General features: G+C 43.7%; 1 protein-coding gene across 1 annotated transcript in view; it reads right to left on the bottom strand.

The window, feature by feature from the left end:
• SPIDR (scaffold protein involved in DNA repair) overlaps positions 1–23444 on the bottom strand; it is a 783664-nt gene that overhangs the window by 523390 nt on the left and 236830 nt on the right. Inside the window, exon 7 of the mRNA XM_077270463.1 lies at positions 10501–10601. Within this exon, the coding sequence (XP_077126578.1) occupies positions 10501–10601 (101 nt within the window). The remainder of the gene's footprint in view (positions 1–10500; positions 10602–23444) is intronic.

The raw sequence follows: 23444 nt of genomic DNA, 5'->3' as shown, positions 1-23444 counted from the left end.
ATTTGCCAAGGAACATGGTATTAAAATTCAGCAAAGAGCCTCTCCAATTACCATGGAAACAGTGGATGGGTCACCTTTAATCTCTGGGCCTGTGGATCAGGAGACCGTACCCCTTGAAATTTTGTTGGAGCATAAGCATCAGGAGCAACTTTCTTTCTTGCTAATTTCTTCTCATTTTCCTGTGATTCTAGGCATTCCTTGGTTGCGTTCTCAGAACCCAATTATCAACTGGGAGACCAAGGAGATTATCTTCCCAACAAGGAGCAACTCAGCGTTAACAGAAGCTGTCCGTGAGTCCACGGCTACGGAACCACATGTACAGGTATTTTCTTTACCTCCAGCTTATAAAGAGTTCTCTGACATCTGTGACAAGAAGAATGCAGATCAGCTTCCTCCACACAGGCATTATGACTGTCCATTGAGCTGCTTCCCGGGGCAGCCATTACTTTTGGTAACGTATACCCTTTGGCGGCACCTGAGCTGCAAGCCTTAAAAGAGTATATTGATGAAAATCTGGCCAAAGGCTTCATACGTCCTTCTTCCTCACCAGCAGGGGCACCTATCTTTTTTGTAAAGAAGAAGGATGGGACTTTGAGACCCTGTGTTGACTATCGAGAACTCAATAAGGTAACCGCACGAAACCGTTACCCTTTGCCTCTGATTCCCGAATTACTGGAAAGAGTCCGCCAGGCTAAGGTGTTCTCTATACTTGATCTTCGTGGGGCTTATAATTTGGTGCGTATTCGTCCAGGGGATGAGTGGAAGACAGCATTCAGATGCCGGTATGGACACTTTGCATCTCTTGTGATGCCCTTCGGGCTTTGTAACGCCCCTGCAACATTTCAACACCTTGCTAATGACATTTTCAGACATTTGTTGGACCAGTTTGTGGTGATCTATTTGGACGATATACTAATCTTTTCTGACTCTTTACATGAACATGAAGAACATGTCAAAACTGTTTTAAGACGTCTGAAAGAGAACCATCTGTATACTAAGCCGGATAAATGCGAGTTCCATCATTCTGAGATACAGTTCTTAGGTTATATCATCTCTCCCTAGGGGCTGAACATGGAATCTGGTAAAATTCAGGCTATCCTTGACTGGCCGGTACCCAAGAACGTTTAGGAGGTCCAACGTTTTATTGGTTTTGCAAATTTCTACAGACGCTTCATTCGAAATTTTTCTGATATTGTCCGTCCCATTACTTCCTTGACAAGGAAGGAAAAGCCCTTTAAGTGGTCATCACAGGCTCAAGAAGCTTTTGATCGGCTTAAGATCTGTTTCACATCAGCACCGCTGTTGATACACCCAGATCCAACACTTACTTTCATTGTGGAGGTGGACGCTTCTGATAATGCTTTGGGGGCTATTCTCCCCCTAAGAACTGGAGAGAAGTGTCTGCTACATCCTTGTGCTTTCTTTTCCCGTAGACTAACCTCAGCAGAGAAGAATTACGACGTGGGAGACAAGGAATTGCTGGCTATTATTGCGGCTTTCAAAGAATGGAGGCATCATCTGCAAGGAGCTGCACAACAGATCATAGTGCTAACTGACCATCGCAATCTAGAGTTCCTTAGATCCGCTAGATGTCTTTCTTCTCGTCAGGCTCGTTGGAACTTATTTTTAAATCAATTTAACTTTGTTATCTCGTACCGTCCAGGTTCTCGTAATGGGAAGGCTGATGCTTTATCCCGAATCCATGCTGTGGATTCCGTACCTGGAGCCCCGTCCAAGACCATTCTATCTGATAAGACATAAATCAAAAATAGACTAGGAACTAATAAGACTCAGTGTGTACATGTAATCCCTTTAAAACTTCACTTTTAATATTTAAATATAAAACCCTGACCCAAAACAAACCTTGGTTAGATACCATATATGATATAAAAATACCACCAAATAGATCACCTGTTAAGGTCCTACATAAAACCTACTGCTCACGCCTGCCTTGCTGTGGAGGTTGGCACCCTAAGAAACGATTTATTGGCGGCCCCACTCAACGCAGGCTGTCCCTCTCTTCCCTACAATATCCCTCTCAGCATAGGTGGGAAAACAAAATAGTCAAGAGCAGTGGTGAAAAAAGGCACATAAAATGCACATAGATACATAAAATACCCAAAAGGCCTCAACAGGCACCCCCAAATACCATTGTGATAATCCAACACATCGCATAGATAACAGATCAGACAATCAACACTATACTTGTCCCATGTCCATCATGAACACAGACTCATGGCAAATCATAGTCCCTTTAGGACCAACACAAATGACCAGAGTATTATGATGAATAATGATGAAAATGACTTAGCGTGTGCTGGTATCTCCCCGACGCGTTTCCCCGTTAGCACGGTTCATCAGGAGGAAAAGATGTGGTAATCGATAATGCCGGATGCTATACAGATAAGTAGCATAGACCGGCGGTGGAAATGTGCGAGCTTAAATAACTCACATTGAATCCGCACGTCTGAATAGGCCCCGCCCCCTCACGTATGCAGCGGGATTCCAACGGGGTCACAATAGCGTTAGGTCCCCCAATTTCGATAGAATCAATATACCGCTAGTCCTCTATTACTCCACGAAACATACAAGTGCTGATGCTCCCATCAAGTTCCTTAGAGATGGTCAAATCAAGGAAATTGATACTCCTATCATGGTACTCGTGGGTAAAGCGAAGCCCAATATTATTGATATTAATTGCCTCCACAAAGTGCTGGAGCTCAGCCTCTGGGCCAGACCATATCACCAAGATGTCATCAATGTATCTGGCCCAGAGGCTGATGTGGGAGCTCCACCATGGTCCCCCCTCTCCAAAAATAATGGTTTCCTCCCACCAGCCCAGGAAGATGTTAGCACACGGGCTCCCCATCGCAGTACCCCTGAGCTGGTGGAAGTATTTCCCATCAAAGAGGAAGTAATTGTGGGTCAAACAGAATTGCAAAAGTTCCTCAACAAATAAATTATGCTCACGACATTCAATTGCTCTCATCTGCAGATAATGAATAATAGCCTCCATCCCGCAAGCATGCGGGATGCTGCTATAGAGAGCCTCCACATCTATTGATACAAGCAGAGTGTCAGTTTCCACCGTGATACCTTCTAGCTGATTCAATAGATGTGATGTGTCGCGAACGTAGGAAGGCAAAGATGTAACGAAGGGTCTTAGGATCCTATCCAAGTAGATCCCGCTTTTCTGCGTCACTGAGTCAATTCCTGATACGATTGGGCGCCCTTTAAGAGGGGAAAGGCCCTTGTGTATCTTAGGTAGGGCGTAGACTGTGGGCCTGACTGGATTATTTGGCGCCAGAAACTTCCATTCATTCAGAGACAATAGATTCCCCTCCTTAGCCCTATCCAGGATGTCCATCAGTTCATGACTATATCTCGTAGTAGGAGCATAACCCAGGACCTCATAGGTATCTGCTTCATCTAGCAGTAAATAGCACATTTTTAAATATATAGGTTGGTCCATAATCATAATTCACGCCTCTCTATGACTACTGCACAGTCTCCTTGTGGTACGCAAGCCATCTGACGGTGGTGCGTTTCACCTAGATCTGGATAATGAGTTATGCGCATGAGCAACTCAGAACAGGAAGTGCGCGCCTGGACACATGAGGACCCGGAAGTGAAGGGACTAGTAAGGCAACTAACAGCACAGTAATATGAGTAATCATAGTATATGCATAGTAGAGCATGGGAATCTCTCGTGGAGTAATAGAGGACTAGCGGTATATTGATTCTATCTAAATTGGGGGACCTAACGCTATTGTGACCCCGTTGGAATCCCGCTGCATACGTGAGGGGGCGGGGCCTATTCAGACGTGCGGATTCAATGTGAGTTATTTAAGCTCGCACATTTCCACCGCCGGTCTATGCTACTTATCTGTATAGCATCCGGCATTATCGATTACCACATCTTTTCCTACTGATGAACCGTGCTAACGGGGAAACGCGTTGGGGAGATACCAGCACACGCCAAGTCATTTTCATCATTATTCATCATAATACTCTGGTCATTTGTGTTGGTCCTAAAGGGACTATGATTTGCCATGAGTCTGTGTTCATGATGGACATGGGACAAGTATAGTTATGTTTAGACTGAATATTGGTTGATTGTCTGATCTGTTATCTATGCGATGTGTTGGATTATCACAATGGTATTTGGGGGTGCCTGTTGAGGCCTTTTGGGTATTTTATGTATCTATGTGCATTTTATGTGCCTTTTTTCACCACTGCTCTTGACTATTTTGTTTTCCCACCTATGCTGAGAGGGATATTGTAGGGAAGAGAGGGACAGCCTGCGTTGAGTGGGGGCGCCAATAAATCGTTTCTTAGGGTGCCAACCTCCACAGCAAGGCAGGCGTGGGCAGTAGGTTTTATGTAGGACCTTAACAGGTGATCTATTTGGTGGTATTTCTATATCATATATGGTATCTAACCAAGGTTTGTTTTGGGTCAGGGTTTTATATTTAAATATTAAAAGTGAAGTTTTAAAGGGATTACATGTACACACATACATTCTATCTGATACCAATTTCATCGGAGTTATCCACGATCAGGACTTGTGGAAGGAGTGCAGGGAGGCCTATGAAGGTGATGTATTTCTGGCCAACCCACCTGTGGATATTAATCTTGTCTTTAAGGGTGGCATGTGGTTCAGAGATCGACGTATCTACGTCCCGGAGGTCGTCCGTCTGCAGATCCACAAGTTGGTACATGACTCCAAGTTGGCTGGTCACAGGGGGGTACAGAAGACACAAGAGTTCCTGAGCCGATTCTTCTAGTGGCCAACTTGTCTGAAGGATACCAAGGACTATGTTCTCTCTTGCAAGGTATGTGCCCATTACAAGACTCCTCATGTGGCACCTACGGGTCTTCTACAACCATTACCTGTTCCGTCCCACCCTTGGGGGTCTATATCAATGGACTTTGAATACAATCATGGTGGTAGTTGATCGCCTGACTAAAGCTGCTCATTTTGTTCCGTGCACCGGCCTCCCCTCAGCTAAAGATACAGTGAACTTGGTTATACAGAATGTCTTTTGGTTGCATGGGGTTCCGGATGAGATCATCTCTGACCGTGGAGTACAGTTCACTTCAAGATTCTGAAAGAGGTTTTGCTCTGCACTCAATATTAATGTCTGTCTCTCTTCTGCTTACCATCCCCAGACAAATGGTCAGACTGAGCATACCAACCAGACGCTGGAACAATATCTAAGATGTTATGTCAGCCATCTCCAGGATGATTGTTTGGAGTTGCTGCCGTTAGCCGAATTTTCATATAACAATTCTCAGAGCGCCTCCACTAAATTTACACCTTTCTTTGCCAATCTGGGTTATCATCCGTGTATTTTACCTAGGTCTCCAATTAATTCTCCAGTTCCGGCAGTGGAGGAAAGGCTGACTGCGATGAGACAGAATCTGGAGGTTCTGAAGGAATCCCTGACCACAGCTCAAGAACATTATAAGAGATCGGCTGATAGATTCCGTAAACCTGCACCCATGTTCAAGGTAGGAGATTCCGTGTGGTTAGCAACTAAGAATCTGAAGTTAAACGTTCCTTCACAAAAACTTGGACAGAAATTCATTGTCCCTTTCAAGATCAACGGTATTGTGAGCTCTGTGGCCTGCCAGCTGAAGCTGCCTAGGACAATGAAGGTACACCCAGTATTTCATGTATCTTTACTAAAGCCTGTATCTCCTAATACCTTCCAGGGATGTGTCGTGCCACCTCCGCAGCCTGTGGTGATTGATGGGCAAGAACAATTCGTGGTGGAGGAAATTATTGATTCCAGGATTCGCAGGAATCGGCTCCAATATCTGATAAGATGGCAGGGATATTTCCCTGAGGAAGACTCTTGGGACCCCGTGGAAAACATCAATGCCCAACAGAAGATTTCTCATTTTCATCAGAGATTCTTTGAGAAACCAGGTCCAGGATCGTCCTGAGGCCGCTTCTAAGGAGGGAGTAATATCAGGACTCTGAACATTTTTAACCTTTTGTGCATTACTGCCCTTTTTCAAGATGGCGTCTTTGGTCTCATGTGCACTGTGTCTCCTGCTATAAAACTCCACCCCAGCCTTCAGTCTGTGCTAGAGTATTCTGCTTGCATCCAGCTCCTGACCTGATTACTCCCTGGCTATACACCTGCTCCTGTGAACCTGTGTGGTGATCCTGCTACTCTGCTCTGAGTTCCTGCTGCATACACAAGTTTCCAGTAATCCTCCTTCATGTGCTGTTCGTGTTTACTTCCATCTGCATTTGCTGGTCATGTAAGCTGTTGCTGCCTTGCAATAACCTGAGACTATTAACCAGGCCTCCCTGGTTGAGCTAAGATTTGATTTGAACTGCCTAATAAGCATATCTATCTGTGCCTGGACTAAGACAAGGATTTATTCGTGTCAAGTATCCTCAAGAATAACTGTGCTTCATAGACTTTCAGCTTCATTGCATTTTCCGCTGAAGTTTCCTATAGACTGCTAAGCTGCGTTTATTATTTGCACCAAGTGTTGTGGACTTGAGTTTCTCTCTGCACCTGTTTGAATCACCGTGTGATAATATAGACTTTACCGATTAAAAAACTGTGTCCTGTAGTTGTCTTGTTCCACGCAAAGAGTCTCCTGAGTTATGCCCTATAATTATTACAGGAAGGAGCGTAATTTGGAATGCAGACTTAGATGGATTGGTCTGCAGGCGTCATATTGAGTTTGCAGAGCCCCTAATGTACCTAAACAGTAAAAACCCTGACAAGTGACCCCATATTGGAAACTAGACCCCCCAAGGAACTTATCTAGATGTTTTGTGAGAACTTTGAACCCCCAAGTGTTTCACTACAGTTTATAACGCAGAGCCGTGAAAAGAAAAAATCCTTTTTTTTTCCACAAAAAATATTTTATAGCCCCCAGTTTTGTATTTTCCCAAGGGTAACAGGAGAAATTGGACCCCAAAAGTTGTTGTCCAATGTGTCCTGAGTACGCTGATACCCCACATGTTGGGGTAAACCCCTGTTTGGGAGCACGGGAGAGCTCGGAAGGGAAGGAGCACTGTTTTACATTTTCAACGCAGAATTGGCTGGAATTGAGATCGGATGCCATGTCGCGCTTGGAGAGCCCCTGATGTGCCTAAACAGTGGAAACCCCCCAATTATAACTGAAACCCTAATCCAAACACATCCCTAACCCTAATCCCGACGGTAACCCTAACCACACCCCTAACCCTGACACACCCCTAACCCTAATCCCAACCTTATTACCAACCGTAAATGTAATCCAAACCCTAACTGTAGCCTTAACCCTAGCCCCAACCCTAACCCTAACCCTAGCCCTAATGGGAAAATGGAAATAAATACATTTTTATTTATTTATTTTTTTTTTTTTCACTAACTAAGGGGGTCATGAAGGGGGGTTTGGTTTACTTTTATAGCGGGTTTTTTAGCGGATTTTTATGATTGGCAGCCGTCACACTCTGAAAGACACTTTTTATTGTAAAAAATATTTTTTGCGTTTCCACCTTTTGAGAGCTATAATTTTTCCATATTTTGGTCCACAGAGTCATGTGATGTCTTTTTTTTTGCGGGACGAGTTGACGTTTTTATTGGTAACATTTTCTGGCAAGTGACATTTTTTGATCGCTTTTTATTCTGATTTTTGTGAGGCAGAATGACCAAAAACCAGCTATTCATGAATTTCTTTTGGGGGAGGCGTTTATACCGTTCCGCGTTTGGTAAAATGGATAAAGCAGTTTTATGCTTTCGGTCAGTGCGATTACAGCGATACCTCATTTATATCTTTTTTTATGTTTTGGCGCTTTTATACGATAAAAACTATTTTATAGAAAAAATAATTATTTTTGCATCGTTTTATTCTGAGGACTATAACTTTTTTATTTTTTCTTTGATGACACTGTATGGCGGCTCGTTTTTTGCGGGACAAGATGACGTTTTCAGCGGTACCATGGTTATTTAGATCCGTCTTTTTGATCGCGTGTTATTCCACTTTTTGTTTGGCGGTATGATTAAAAAGCGTTTTTTGCTCTTTTTTTACGGTGTTCACTTAAGGGGTTAACTAGTGGGACAGTGTTATAGGTCGGGTCGTTACGGACGCGGCGATACTAAATATGTGTACTTTTATTGTTTTTTTATTTAGATAAAGAAATGTATTTATAGGAACAATATTTTTTTTTGGGGGGGGGGATTTTTTTATATATTTTTTTACACATGTGAATATTTTTTTTTTACACTATAACATCATGTTATAGTGTAAGATCGCTGATCTGACACTTTGCTGTGCACTGTGTCAGATTGGCGATCTGACGTGCACAGCTCCAGGCTTCCCGGCGCCTGCTCTGAGCAGGCACTGTGAAGCCACCTCCCGCGTTGCTCTGAGGGTCTCTTACCTCCTCCTCCCTGCAGCAGACCCAAATCCAAAATGGCCGCGGCATCCGGGTCTGCTGCAGGGAGGAGGTGGTAAGAGACCCTCAGAGCAACGCGATCACATCGCGTTGCTTCGGGGGTCTCAGGGAAGCACGCAGGGAGCCCCCTCCCTGCGCGATGCTTCCCTATACCTCCGGAACACTGCAATCATGTTTGATCGCAGTGTGCCGGGGGTTAATGTGCCGGGGACGGTCCGTAACCGCTCCTGGCACATAGTGCCGGATGTCAGCTGCGATAGTCAGCTGACACCCGGCCCGATCGCATATGACGTACTATCCCGTCACTGGGATTTAAGTCCCAGGTCACCTTGACAGGATAGTACGTCATATGGGATTAAGGGGTTAATGGCGCTTTTAAGTGAGTAAAATAAATAACATGTCATCGATTAATTAACATTTCTCTTCAGTATCGGCACACGTGACCAACAAAAGCAGCAGAAAGCCGCTGGCTGACACTGCACGCTACTGAAGAGGAATGGATATTCACCGCTCTCTTCGATGAACGGTCTCGGTGAGTACTCTGGCAGCTGTGTTCTGCTTGTGAGCAGCGCATGACGTCCCTGCCATGTGCTGCTTACAAGCATTAAGCAGATGCTGGCATCGGAGCAGGACGCTGCAAGAGAGCGCCGTGTATGTGAATGCATTGTTTTGAGTTTTTTTAATCTTTCCTGATGAGTCCATGAATACCAGGAACAGGATGGGGCCAATTATAAAAGAAAAAGGATGGGAACAATCATACCAGGAACAGGATGGGGCCATTTATACCAGGATGCCAGAAAAATGAATATGCATTACCCTCCATGCCCATGGGTGTGAAATGCAGTGCATAGTCATTTCTCTGTAGCAGCAGGCACAGGAGTTAGCCGGAGCTGCCGGCTCTAGCCTCCTGTGACCCGATGCTCCGCCGAAACCGCTCCCTCACCTCCCCACCAGAGCCCATACATCCGGACTATAAGACGTATCCCCCATTTTCTACATGAGCAGCATGGTGGCTCAGTGGTTTGCAACGTAGCCTTTCAGCGCTGGAGTCCTGGGTTCAAATACCACCAAGGACAACATCTACAAGGAGTTTGTATGTTCTCCCTGTGTTTTTGTGGGTTTCCTCCGATGCTCCAAAGACCTACTGATAAGGAATGTAAATTGTGAGTCCCAATAGGTATAGTGCAAATAATGTCTGTAAAGCGCTGTAGAATTAATGGCGCTATATAAGTGAGTAAAATTAATAAATAAGTACAAGGTGAATCTGTCATAAGACTGTTTGGGACATCTGGAAGACAGATAACCTGGAGAAGAAAAGGTGAGTGCTACCATGAATTTTATGTAATGCCAACAGCAAAAGATCCTGAGAAAATTAAAGTGTGGCGCTGCTTTTCATTCAGGAAGTGGGCTAACTCATTTTTTTTTCTAAGAACACAACATTGAATAAAGAATAGAACTAAACATGTTGCAAAAGTAACTTTTCTCTAACAATCCAGGAGCAATTTGGTGATGAACAATGAATTTTTAAGCATGATGAAGAACCATGTCACAAGGAAAAAGCGATAACTAAGTGGCTCGGTGATCAAAACAGATTGGGGCCAGGTAAAGCCCCAGATCTCAATTAAATTGAGGAACTGTGGTCAATCCTCAAAAAACGGGTGGATAAACAAAAACACAGCAACTGTAATTAACTTCAAGTACTCATTATGCATTCTGGTGTTCCCATCAGTCAGGATTTGGCCCAGAAGCCGGTATGTAGTTTGCCAGGGCGAATTGCAGAAGTCTAAAAAAATACAGGTGAACATTGTAATTATTGAGTCTTCCTATCAATTTGATCTATTTGTCAATAAAAGTTTAAACACTTGTGAAACGTTTACAATTGTACTTCAGCAACCACAGAAACATCTGAATGAAAGATTTAAGAACCATTAAGCAACAAAGTTTGTAAAAAAAACAAAAACAAAACAAAATTTGTGTTAAGTCTCAAAACTTTTTCTCACCACTGAAAGGAATATTATTTTGTCAGTACATTTAAGATAGATGAGAAGTATACTATTTGATGCAGAACACAACACATTAAGCCTTACCTAAAGGAATTTTGCAATCAGATCCTCGTTGATGCCTCCAAAATGTAATGGCAGACCTCTCTCTGTTATGCAGGCGATTCAGTCTTTCAGCTAGGCCTCCCCTACAGAGAATTTAAGAATGTGTCACACGGCCAATAGTTGTGTTAATTTATGCCAAAAGCATACAAATGGGACTATTTACAGTTTATTTTCCTCAGAACATTAGAAGAATTGCTTTCTGCAGAACTGTTCCGACACTTAAGCACAGTTAAAAAGCCCATTAAACCAAATACAATGTGAAATTAGTTTTACAAAGAATTATATAATTTACATGCCAAAGGGTATTGTCTTAATTTTAAATATCATGACTTTCTGTTTATTGTATAAAGAATAAAAAATACAATGATCATTAAACTTTACTAAAAGGAAAATGAAAAAAATAAAAAAAAAAAGTGTAGAAAATATTTCAGATATATGTTACATATTATGGCGTTTTAATTCCCTGATTACTATTTAGATCACTAAGGCTAATGTTTTCAGTGTGCAGCCACAGTGTAGTTTTTTGCTGCTATGGGGGTAAAACCACATCACTTTCACTGCAATTAAAAACTGTGGGAAAATGGTGCTACATTGGCGGCAGCAACATGTGAATGCAGGCTAAATGAGAACATTTTCCTTGTACACTATATTTGCACTTAAAATTATTTAATATTAACATCTATTCAAACATGGCTATTCTCCATTTTCGTTCTTACTCTCCTCTTTCCGAGACTTGTGGTCTTTACAGGTTGTAAGCTTCTTTGAAGAGGTGGGTTTTCAGGTTTCTTTTGAAGGATCCAAAGTAGTAGTGGATAACCGGACGTGCTGGGGCACTGAATTTCAGAGGATGGGTGATATTCGGGAGAAGTCTTGGAGGCGATTGGGTGAGGTGCGAATAAGCGTGGAGGAGAGGAGGTGGTCTTGGGAGGACCGGAGATATTGAGAGATTAGTGTGGAAATATATGTAGGAGAAAGGTTATGGATGGCTTCGTAGGTCAGTGTTAGTAATTTAAACTGGATACGCTGGGAAATTGGGAGCCAGTGAAGGGATTTACAAAGGGGGGAAGCAGGAGTGTAGCGAGAAGAGAGATTAGTCGGGCAGCAGAGTTAAGGATGGACTGGAGGCGTGCGAGAGTGTTAGAAGGTAGGCCACAGAGGAGTATGTTGCAGTAGTCGATGCGGGAGATGATTAGGGCATGCACGGGCATTTTGGTAGAGTGTGGGTTGAGGAAAGGATGGATTCTGGAAATATTTTTAAGCTGGAGGCGATAGGAGGTGGCGAGAGCTTGGATGTGCAGTTTGAAGGACAGGGCAGAGTCAAGGGTTACTCCGAGGCAGTGGATTTTGGGGACAGGGGAAAGTCTGATTTCATTTATTTTGATAGATAAATCAGGTAGGGAAGATATGCGTGATGGAGGAAAGATAATGAGTTCAGATTTGTCCACATTGAGCTTGAGGAAGGGAGAGGAGAAGAAGGAGGATATGGCTGATAGACACTCTGGGATTCTGGAGAGCAGAGAGGTGACATCTGGACCCGAGAGGTAGATCTGAGTGTCATCGGCATATAGATGGTACTGGAAGCCATAGGACCTTATGAGTTGTCCCAGGCTAAGTGTATAGATTGAGAAGAGTAAGGGTCCTAGGACAGAGCCTTGGGGGACTCCAACAGAGAGGGGGGCGAGATGAAGAGGTAGTATGGGAGTAGGAAACGCTGAATGTGTGGTTGGTAAGGTATGAGGAGATCCAAGATAGTGCAAGGTCTTTGACCCCAAAGGAAGAGAGGATCTGTAGTAGGAGGCAGTGGTCAACTGTGTTGAAGGCAGAGGACAGGTCTAGGAGGAGGAGTATAGAGAATTGTCTGTTAGCTTTGGCTGTAAGTAAGTCATTAGCAATTTTGGTCAGGGCAGTCAAAGTGGAATGGTGGGGACGGAAGCCAGATTGAAGGTTGTCGAAGAGAGAGTTAGATGCAAAGTGAGAGGTAAGTTCAGCATGGACGTGCTGCTTAAGAAGTTTGGAAGCAAATGGGAGCAAATATATGGGGCGATAGCTGGACATAGTGCATGGGTCAAGGGATGGCTTTTTGAGGATAGGTGTGATTGTGGCATGTTTGAAGGCAGAGGGGAAGGTACCAGAAGTTAGTGAAAGGTTGAAGAGATGGGTTAGGGATGGGATTAGTGTGGTGGTGAGGTTGGGGAGGAGGTGGAATGGGATGGGGTCAAGTGCACAAGTGGTGAGGTGTGATTTGGAGAGAAGATGAGCAAGCTCCCATTCAGAGATTTTGGCGAGTGAAGTTATGGGGTTTGGGCATTGGTCTCTCAAACAAAGGGGGTGTGGTGGTTGGACAACAAAGACTTGCCTTGTTTGGTCTATCTTATTTTTGAAGTGCGTGGCAAAGTCCTCAGCAACGATTAGGGAACTCGGAGGGGGCAGTGGTGGGCGGAGGAGGGAGTTGAAAGTGTTATATATACTGCTCATAAAAATAAAGGGAACACTAAAAGCCCACATCCTAAATATCACTGAATGAAATATTCCAGATGTAAATCTTTATTCATTACATAGTGGAATGTGTTAAGAACAATAAAACCTTAAAATTATAAATGTAAATCACAACTAATATCCCACGGAGGTCTAGAGTTGGAATGATGCTCAAAATCAACGTGGAAAATGAAGTTACAGGCTGATCCAACTTCAGTGGAAATGCCTCAAGACAAGCAAACAATGCTCAGTAGTGTGTTTGGCCTCCGCGTGCCTGTATGACCTCTCTACAACGCCTGGGCATGCTCTTGATGAGGCAACGGATGGTCTCCTGAGGTATCTCTTTCCAGACCTGGACTAAAGCATACGCCAACTCTTGGACAGTCTGTGGTGCAACGTGACGTTGGTGGATGGTGCGAGACATGATGTCCCAGATGTGTTCAATCGGATTCAGGTCCGGGAAACGGGCGGGGCCAGTCCATAGCTTCAATGCCCTCATCTTGCAGGAACTGCTGACACACTCCAGCCACATGAGGTCTGGCATTGCCCTGCATTAGGAGGAATCCAGGGACAACCACACCAGCATATGGTCTCACAAGGGCTCGAAGGATCTCATCTTGGTACCTAATGGCAGTCAGGCTACCTCTGGCGAGCACATGGAGGCTGTGTGGCCCTCCAAAGAAATGCCACCCCACACCATTACTGACTCACTGCCAAACCGGCCATGCTGAAGGATGATGCAGGCAGATCGCTCTCCACGGTGTCTCTAGACTCTGTCACGTCTGTCACATGTGCTCAGTGTGAACCTGCTTTCATATGTGAAGAGCACAGGGCGCCAGTGGCGAATTTGCCAATCCTGGTGTTCTGTGGCAAATGCCAAGCGTCCTGCACGGTGTTGGGCTGTCAGCACAACCCCCATTTGTGGACAATGGGCACTCAGCCCATCCTCAGAGTCGGTTTCTTACCGTTTGTGCAGACACAAGCACATTTTTGGCCTGCTGGAGGTCATTTTGCAGGGCACTGGCAGTGCTCCTCCTGTTCCACCATGCATAAAGGCTGAGGTAGCGGTCCTGCTGCTAGGTTGTTGCCCTCCTACAGCCCCCGCCATGTCTCCTGATGTACTGGCCTGTCTCCTGGTAGGGCCTCCAGCCTCTAAACACTACGTTGACAGGCACAGCAAACCTTTTTGCCACAGCTCGCATTGATGTGCCATCCTGGATGAGCTGCACTTCCTGAGCCACTTGTGTGGGTTGTAGAGTCCGTCTCATGCTACCACGAGTGTGAAAGCACAACCAACATTCAAAAGTGACCAAAACATCAGCCAGAAAGCATTGGTACCGAGATGTGGTCTGTTGTCCCCACCTGCAGAACCACTCCTTTATTGAGTGTGTCTTGATAATAGCCAATAATTTCCATCTGTTGTCTATTCCATTTGCACAACAGCATGTGAAATTGATTGTCAAACAGTGTTGCTTCCTAAGTGGACAGTTTGATTTCACAGAAGTTTGCTTTACTTGGAGTTATATTCTGTTGTTTAAGTGTTCCCTTTATTTTTTGAGCAGTGTATATATAATTAATTAGCATATCATCAAATAGTTAATTTATTTCAGTTATTCAATACAATAAGTGAATCTTACATATTATATAGAGTCAATACAAACAGAGTGATCTATCTCAACTATCAACTTGAAAAATGATTTTAAAATCTGAAATACTGGCCTACTGAAATGTATGTTCAGTAAATGCAATCAATACTTGGTTGGGGCTGCATCAATGTGGAGTGGCATGGAGGTGATCAGTCTGTGGCACTACTGAGGTGTTACGGAAGCCTAGATTGCTTTGAAAGCAGCCTTCAGCTCATCTACATTATTGGGTCTGGTGTCTCATCTTCCTCTTGACAATACCCCATAGATTCTTTTTAAACCATGTATTGGTACTTGGCAGCGTGGACAGGTGCCAAGTCCTGTTGGAGAATGAAATTTCCATCTCCAAAAAGCTCTAAAATTTCCTGGTAGATGACTGTGCTGACTTTGGTTTTAATAAAACACAGCGGAGCTACACCAGCAGATGACATGGCTCCCCAAACCATCACTGATTGTAGAAACTTCACACTAGACCTCAAAAGCAGCTTGGAATGTGGCCTCTCCACTCTTCCTCCAGACTCTGGGACCTTGATTTCCAAATGAAATGCAAAATTTACTTTCATCTGAAAACAACACCTTTGACCACTGAGCAACAGTCCAGTTCTTTTTCTCCTTGGCCCAGGTAAGAGGCTTCTGGCGTTATCTATTGGTCATGAGAGGCTTGACACAAGGAATGCGACACTTCAAGTCCATGTCCTGGATACGTCTGTGTGTGGTGGCTCTTGAAGCAATGACTCCAGCAGCAGTCCACTCTTTGGGAATCTCCCCAAATTTTTGAATGGCCTTTTCTTAACAATCCTTTCAAGGCTGCGGTTAACTCTGTTGCTTGTGGACCTTTTTCTACCACATTTTTTCATTCCACTCAACTTTCCATTAATATGCTTGAATACAACACTCTGTGAACAGCCAGCTTCTTTAGCAATGACCTTTTGTGGCTTACACTCCTTGCGGAATGTGTCAATGAACTGTCTTCTGGACATCTGTCAAATCAGCAGTCTTCTCCGTGATTGTGAAGCTACTGAAACAGACTAAGGGGCCTTTTTAAATGCTTAGGAAGCCTTTGCAAGTGTTTTCTTGTTAATAATTCCAATTTACTGAGATAATAACTTTTCGGTTTTCATTGGCTGTAAGCCATAATCATCAACATTAACAGAAATAAACACTTGAAATAGATAACTCTGTTTCAATAGATCTCTCTGATCACTCATGGAAAAAAAACAACAACTGTGGGATAGCAGTTTTTTTTGCAATTTCGCAGCACTTGGATTTTTTTTTCCAATTTTCCAGTACACGATGTGTTATAACCAACAGTGTCGTTCAAAAGTACAACTCGTCCCCCAAAAAACAAGTCCACATATGGCCATGATCAGATCGACGATAGCTGCTACTGCGCAGGCGCTGCCATCTTGAGAAAGAAAAATAAATTGCCTTTTCTAAGATGGTGCCGGCCACGCCTGTGCAGTAGCATCTATCGCTGTGTTCCTCAGCTCCAGTCCTCAAGAGCCATCAACAGGTCATGTTTTCAGCATTTCCTTAGTATTACACAGGTGATGGAATTATTGCCTGTGTAGGTGATGCAATTATCACCTGTGCAATACTAAGAAAATACTGAAAACATGACTTGTTGGTAGCTCTTGAGGACCGGAATTGGAAAACACTGATCTATCGGATCGCCGACAGATGCTACTGCACAAGAGCGGCCGGCGCCATCTTAATGGAGAAAATTGTGCTTACTCTAGCAAGATGGCGCCACTGGCGACTGCAAAGTAGCAGCTATCGTCGATCTGATAGATGTTACCTGCAGTAGCAGCTGCGGCTGGCGCCATTTCAAACGGATTTATTATTTTTTTAATTAATTTATCATAGAGAATAATTAACTGCAGAATATGGATGTGATCATAGTGTAGCGCAGGTGCCTGCCTGCAGAAGGGAATATTTTTTTTAAATACATGTATTAACCCCTTCATGACCCAGCCTATTTTGACCTTAATGACCTGGCCGTTTTTTGCAATTCTGACCAGTGTCCCTTTATGAGGTAATAACTGAGGAACGCTTCAACGGATCCTAGCGGTTCTGAGATTGGTTTTTTTGTGACATATTGGGCTTAATGTTAGTGGTAAATTTAGGTCGATCATTTTTGCGTTCATTTGTGAAAAAAATGGTAATTTTTCAAAAATTTCGAAAATTTCGCAATTTTCACATTTTGAATTTTTATTCTGTTAAACGAGAGAGTTATGTGACACAAAGTAGTTAATAAATAACATTTCCCACATGTTTACTTTACATCAGCACAATTTTGGAAACAAAATATTTTTTTTTGCTAGAAAGTTATAAGGGTTAAAAGTTGACCACCGATTTCTCATTTCCATTTTTTTTAGGGACCACCTCACATTTGAAGTCAGTTTGAGGAGTCTATATGGGTGAAAATACCCAAAAGTGACACCATTCTAAAAACTGCACCCCTCAAGGTGCTCAAAACCACATTCAAGAAGTTTATTAACCCTTCAGGTGCTTCACAGCAGCAGAAGCAACATGGAAGGAAAAAATGAAAATTTAACTTTAGTCACAAAAATGATTTTTAGCAACAATTTTTTTATTTTCCCAAGGGTAAAAATAGAAACTGAACCCCAAAAGTTATTGTACAATTTGTCCCGAGTACGCCGATACCCCATATGTGGGGGGCAACCACTGTTTGGGCGCACGACAGGGCTCGGAAGGGAAGGAGCGCCATTTGAATTTTTCAATGAAAAATTGTCTCCAATCTTTAGCGGACACCATATCGCGTTTGGAGAGCCCCCGTGTGCCTAAACAATGGAGCTCCCCAACAAGTGACCCCATTTTGGAAACTAAACCCCCCAAGGAGCTTATGTAGATGGATAGTGAGCATTTTGAACCCCCAAGTGCTTCACAAATTGATCCGTAAAAATGAAAAAGTACTTTTTCACAAAAAATTTCTTTTAGCCTCAATTTTTTCATTTTCACATGGGCAACAGGATAAAATGGATCCTAAAATGTGTTGGGCAATTTCTCCTGAGTACACCGATACCTCATATGTGGTCACAAACCACTGTTTGTGCACACGGCAAGGCTCGGAAGGGAAGGAACACCATTTGACTTTTGAATGAAAAATTAGCTCCGATCGTTAGCAGACACCATGTCGTTTTTGGAGAGCACCTGTGTGCCTAAACAATGGAGATCCCTCACAATTGACCCCATTTTAGAAACTAGACCCCCCGATGAACTAATCTAGATGCATAGTGAGCACTTTAAACCCCCAGTTGCTTCACAAATTGATCCATAAAAATGAAAAAGTACTTTTTTTTTTTCACAAAAAATTTCTCTTAGCATCAATTTGTTCATTTCCACATGGGCAACAGGATAAACGGGATCCTAAAATTTATTGGGCAATTTCTCCTGAGTACACTGATACCTCACATGTGGGGGGTAAACCACTGTTTGGGCACACGGCAGGGCTCGGAAGGGAAGGAGCGCCATTTGACTTTTTGAATGAAAAATTAGCTCCAATCGTTAGCGGACACCATGTCGCGTTTGGAGAGCCCCTGTGTGCCTAAACATTGGAACTCTCCCACAAGTGACCCCATTTTTGAAACTAGACCTCCTATGGTACTAATCTAGATGTGTGGTGAGCACTTTGAACCCCCATGTGCTTCATAGAAGTTTATAACGTAGAGCCGTGCAAAAAAAAAATCATTTTTCTTTCCTCAAAAATTATATTTTAGCAAGCAATTTTTTTTATTTTCACAAGAGTAACAGGAGAAATTGGACCCCAAAAGTTATTGTCCAGTTTGTCCTGAGTACGCTGATACCCCATATGTGGGGGGGAACCACTGTTTAGGCACATGCCGGGGCTCAGAAGGGAAGTGGTGACGTTTTGGAATGCAGACTTTGATAGAATGGTCTGCGGGCATCATGTTACGTTTGCAGAGCCCCTGATGTGCCTAAACAGTAGAAACCCCCCACAAGTGACCCCATTTTGGAAACTAGACCCCCCAAGGAAATTATCTAGATGTGTGGTGAGCACTTTGAACCCCCAAGTGCTTCACAGAAGTTTACAACGCAGAGCTGTGAAAATAAAAAATCATTTTTCTTTCCTCAAAAATTATGTTTTAGCAAGCAATTTTTTATTTTCACAAGGGTAACAGGAGAAATTGGACCCCAATATTTGTTGCCCAGTTTGTCATGAGTACGCTGATACCCCATATGTGGGGGGGGTGCACTGTTTGGGCACACGTCAGGGCTCGGAAGGGAAACCCCCCACAAGTGACCCCATTTTGGAAACTAGACCCCCCAAGGGACTTATCTAGATGTGTGGTGAGCACTTTGATCCCCCAAGTGCTTCCAAGAAATTTATAACGTAGAGCCTTGAAAATAAAAAATCCTTTTTTTTTTTCCACAAAAACAAGTTTTTAGCCCATTTTTTTATTTTTCCAAGGGTAACAGGAGAAATTAGACCCCCAAAGTTGTTGTGCAATTTTTCCTGAGTACGGCGATAACCCATATGTTTGGGTAAACCACTGTTTGGGCGCACGTTGGGGCTCGGAAGGGAGGGAGAACCATTTGACTTTTTGAACGCGAGATTGGCTGAAAATAAATGGTGGCGCCATGTTGCGCCCCTGATGTGCCTAAACAGTGGAAACCCCTCAATTCTAACTCCAACACACCCCTAACCACAACCCTAACCCCAACCCTAATCCTAACCACAACCCTAACCCCGACACACCCCTAACCCTAATCCCAACCCTAATCCTAACCCTAATCCCAACCCTAACCATAACCCTAACCACAAGCCTCATCTTAACCCTATTTCCAACCCTAGCCCTAATTCCAACCCTAACCCTAAATCTATGTGCCCACATTGCGGATTCGTGTGAGATTTTTCCACACCATTTTTTAAATATCCGCAGGTAAAATGCACTGTGTTTTACCTGCGGATTTACCGCGAATTTCCAGTGTTTTTTGTGCAGATTTCACCTGCGGATTCCTATTGAGGAACAGGTGTAAAACGCTGCGGAATCCGCACAAAGAATGAACATGCTGCAGAAAATACAATGCAGCGTTTCCGCGCTGTATTTTCCGCACCATGGGCACAGCGGATTTGGTTTTCCATAGATTTACATGGTACTGTAAACCTGATGGAAAACTGCTACGAATCTGCAGCGGCCAAACCACTGCGGATCCACAGCCAAATCCGCACCGTGTGCACTTAGCCTAATTCTAACCCTAATTCGCACCCTAACCCTAGCCCTAACCCTAGTGGAAAAATAAAAGTAAATATTTTTTCTTTATTTTATTATTGTTCCTACCTATGGGGGTGATAAAGGGGGGGCACGCGCCCGCCATTTTGGAAGATGGCGGCGCCCATAGAGCAGACGGATGGACACTGGGAGGGACACCGGAGGTCGGTAAGTATGAGGGGGGGATCGGACAGCGGGGGGAGCGGACAGGAGGACCGGGGGAGTGGAGGACAGCAGATGACAAGACGGAGGACGGTGGGGAGGACATCGGTGGTGGTGGCGGGGGGCAGTTCGCTATCTCCAGCCATGGCTGATGCTATTGCAGCGTCGGCCATGGCTGGATTGTAATATTTCACCAATTTTCATGGGTGAAATATTACTATCGCTTTGATTGAAAGTGAAACGTCACTTTCAACAGCCAATCAGAGTGATCGTAGCCACGGGGGAAGGGGGGGGCGAAGCCACCCCCCCTTGGCTCGAGTACCACTCCCCCTGTCCCTGCAGGTCGGGTGAAATTACAGTTAACCCTTTCACCAGGCCTGTAGGAGCGCGATCCGACCATGACGCATATGCTGTGTCACAGGTCGGAATGGCAGAGGTTTTCATGACGCATACGCTGTGTCAAAGGTCGGGATGAATTGTGCTTGCTCTAGCAAGATGGCGCCGCTGGCGACTGCAAAGTAGCAGCTACCATCGATCTGATAGATGTTGCCTGCAGTAGCAGCTGCGGCTGGCGCCATTTCAAACTGATTTATTGTTTTTTAATGAATTTATCATAGAGAATAATTAAATGCACAATATTGATGCGATCATGGTATATCGCAGGTGCCTGCCTGCAGAAGGGAAATTTTTTTTTAAATACATGTATTACTTATGTAAACTAGGGGGCAGGTCACTAAGGGATCAGTGACCTTTCAGAAGCCATACTCATGAATACCTAATCAGAGCACCACATGAAGACCCTCCCATAGGCCGCCCCGAGACACGAGCATATCATTAACTCAAAACTACAAATAAAGATTAAACAACAACCTCAAGATGGATTTCATCAACCAACGTATCATTTTAATCATATAATGGCGCCGACGTTACACTGTCTGTAGGTTACTGTGCACAATGGTGCTGACAGGTTCCCTTTAAAAATCATGGAGGGCATAAAAAAATACTAAATGTATTAGTTTTTGTTGTGGAGTGTATTCATTTTTGGAAATTGATCTTATACTCAGAGCAGGGCTTGGATGTTTTCCATTGTAAGAAAAGGCGTCCATCTTGCCACCCTACCCCACAGGCCAGACATATGAAGAATATGGGAGACTGCTGTCACAGGCAGTACACAACTAGTACTTGCCAGAGAGTCCTGCAGTTCCTTTAAAGGGCATCTGTCACCCCCGGGACGCTTTTAAGTTAACAATATGGGCATTCAGGTGATAGAATTGTTAAAATAGTCCTATCTGCATGTCTCATAGCTGCGGTCTTGTTGCTGAGAAACAGAGTTTTAATCTTTCATGCTGAAAAAGACAGAGGACAGCACCTCAAAAAAATCATACAATAATCTAATGGCGCTAGGAAAAATATATATAATTGAACATGAGGTTCTTAGTTTAACATTCTGATCAGACTGTATGAAGCCCACTGCCATGTCACGGCAAACCTCATGGTGGGTCCCTACCGCCCTAAAGGAGTGGAACCGTGCACAGACAACCACCACAGCGGCAATGCACAGGCAGGGCACACAGCTCGGTATCTTCAGACTGTGCCGACCCACCAGCACAAAACCACAGCAACAATGGCCGCCACACAGCACCAACTCCAAATGAAAGGAGTCCCCATCGCCCCTACGGAGCGGAGCCGCATGCCGATCACCGCCACAGCAGTAATGCAATGGCAGGAAAGATGGCTTGGTGTCTCACAGCAACCATGCAAGACAAGAGTCCCCATGACTCCAGACTGCGTCGCCCCACCAGCACAAAACCACAGTAACAAGGGCCGCCACACAGAACCCACACCAAATGAAAGGAGCACTGAAACTCACCTACATCAATCTCTTCAATGAGAGTAGAAATGGGCTAGACCCATTTGAATTGAGTTGAGTTAATGCCAAAGACCTCAATTTTTGTCTCATCTCATCACCTTCTCCCCAATCACTCACAGAATCATCCAGGTGTTCATTGGCAAACTTCAGATGGGCCTGCACATGTGCTTTCTTGAGCAGGGGGACCTTGCGGGCACTGATAGATTTTACACCTTTACAGCATAATGTGTTACCAATGGTTTTCTTGGTGACTGTGGTCCCAGCTGTCTTGAGATCATTAACAAGTTCCCCACATGTAGTTTTAGGCTGATCTCTCACCTTCCTCATGATCAAGGATACCCCACAAGGTGAGATTTTCCATGGTGCCCCAGATTGATGTCGATTAACAGTCATTTTATATTTCTTCCATTTTCATACTATTGCACCAACAGTTGTCTCCTTCTCACCCAGCATTTTGCATATGGTTTTGTAGCCCATTTCAGCTTTTTGCAGGTCTATGATCTTGTCCCTGACATCCTTATAAAGCTCTTTGGTCTTGCCCATGTTGTAGAGGTTAGAGTCTGACTGATTAATTGAGTCTGTGGACAGGAGTCTTTTATAAATGTGTCTTTAATTGTTTAATGCAGCTGTCTTTAATGCAGGTAATGAGTTGATTAGGAGTGTCTAACTGGTCTGTAGGAGCCAGAACTCTTAATAGTTGGTAGGGGATCAAATACTTGTTTCTCATTGCAAAATGCAAATAAATGTATGTAATTTATACAATGTGATTTTCTGGATTTTATTTTTGATATTCTATCTCTCAATGTTAAAATTAACCTACCCTAAAAATTAAAGACTTCATGTCTTTGTCAGTGGGCAAACTTACAAAATCAACAAGGGATCAAATAATTATTTCCTTCACTGTAGGTGAGATATATTTTTGGTTTCGTAACCAAGGGACAAACATAACGCAGTCACTGCCATCACCGTAAGGTATACGGTAGACCTTCAACTTAATATTGGGAAGGTGAAAGATGATATCCATGCCATGTTGCATCTCTATAGAAAGGTAAAATAGTGAGAGGAAACAAGAGTATATCCCATCTGGGACTTCCAGGGGTGAAGATATCTTGAAAGTTGGAGATCTCAATCTTCTAAAATATCTAGCACAACCCACAACCAGCCCATCATATGAGCTCATCAAGGGGAGTTGTGTGGGCATAATCTTAATCTAATAAAAAGAAGAGTATTCTCAGTCCTGGAAGGTACAGCTTTCTATGGTTCTGTCCGTTTTCCTAAGTGGTACCTCCCTCCGCTAAACTCTGAGGCATTTTCGTGACACAGGTTTAGTACTTGTTCTTTTGTAATACCCTTTATCACATGATTATAGATATTGTAAGGTTTTGTTCCCGATTTGCAACATTTTTGCATACTTTTTTATAAACTCTTCCTGCTTTCTGGATTAAATACATAAAATGTAATAGCTCTGTTATTCTCGCTCTATAAACCGCACCCCTGAACCTGTAATACTGGAGGGTGTGG

The sequence above is a fragment of the Ranitomeya variabilis genome, chromosome 6 (genome assembly GCF_051348905.1).
Source record: "Ranitomeya variabilis isolate aRanVar5 chromosome 6, aRanVar5.hap1, whole genome shotgun sequence".
Taxonomy (NCBI): Eukaryota; Metazoa; Chordata; class Amphibia; order Anura; family Dendrobatidae; genus Ranitomeya; species Ranitomeya variabilis.
The sequence above is the reverse complement of the archived record's forward strand: the minus strand, read 5'-3'. Positions and strand labels throughout refer to the sequence as shown.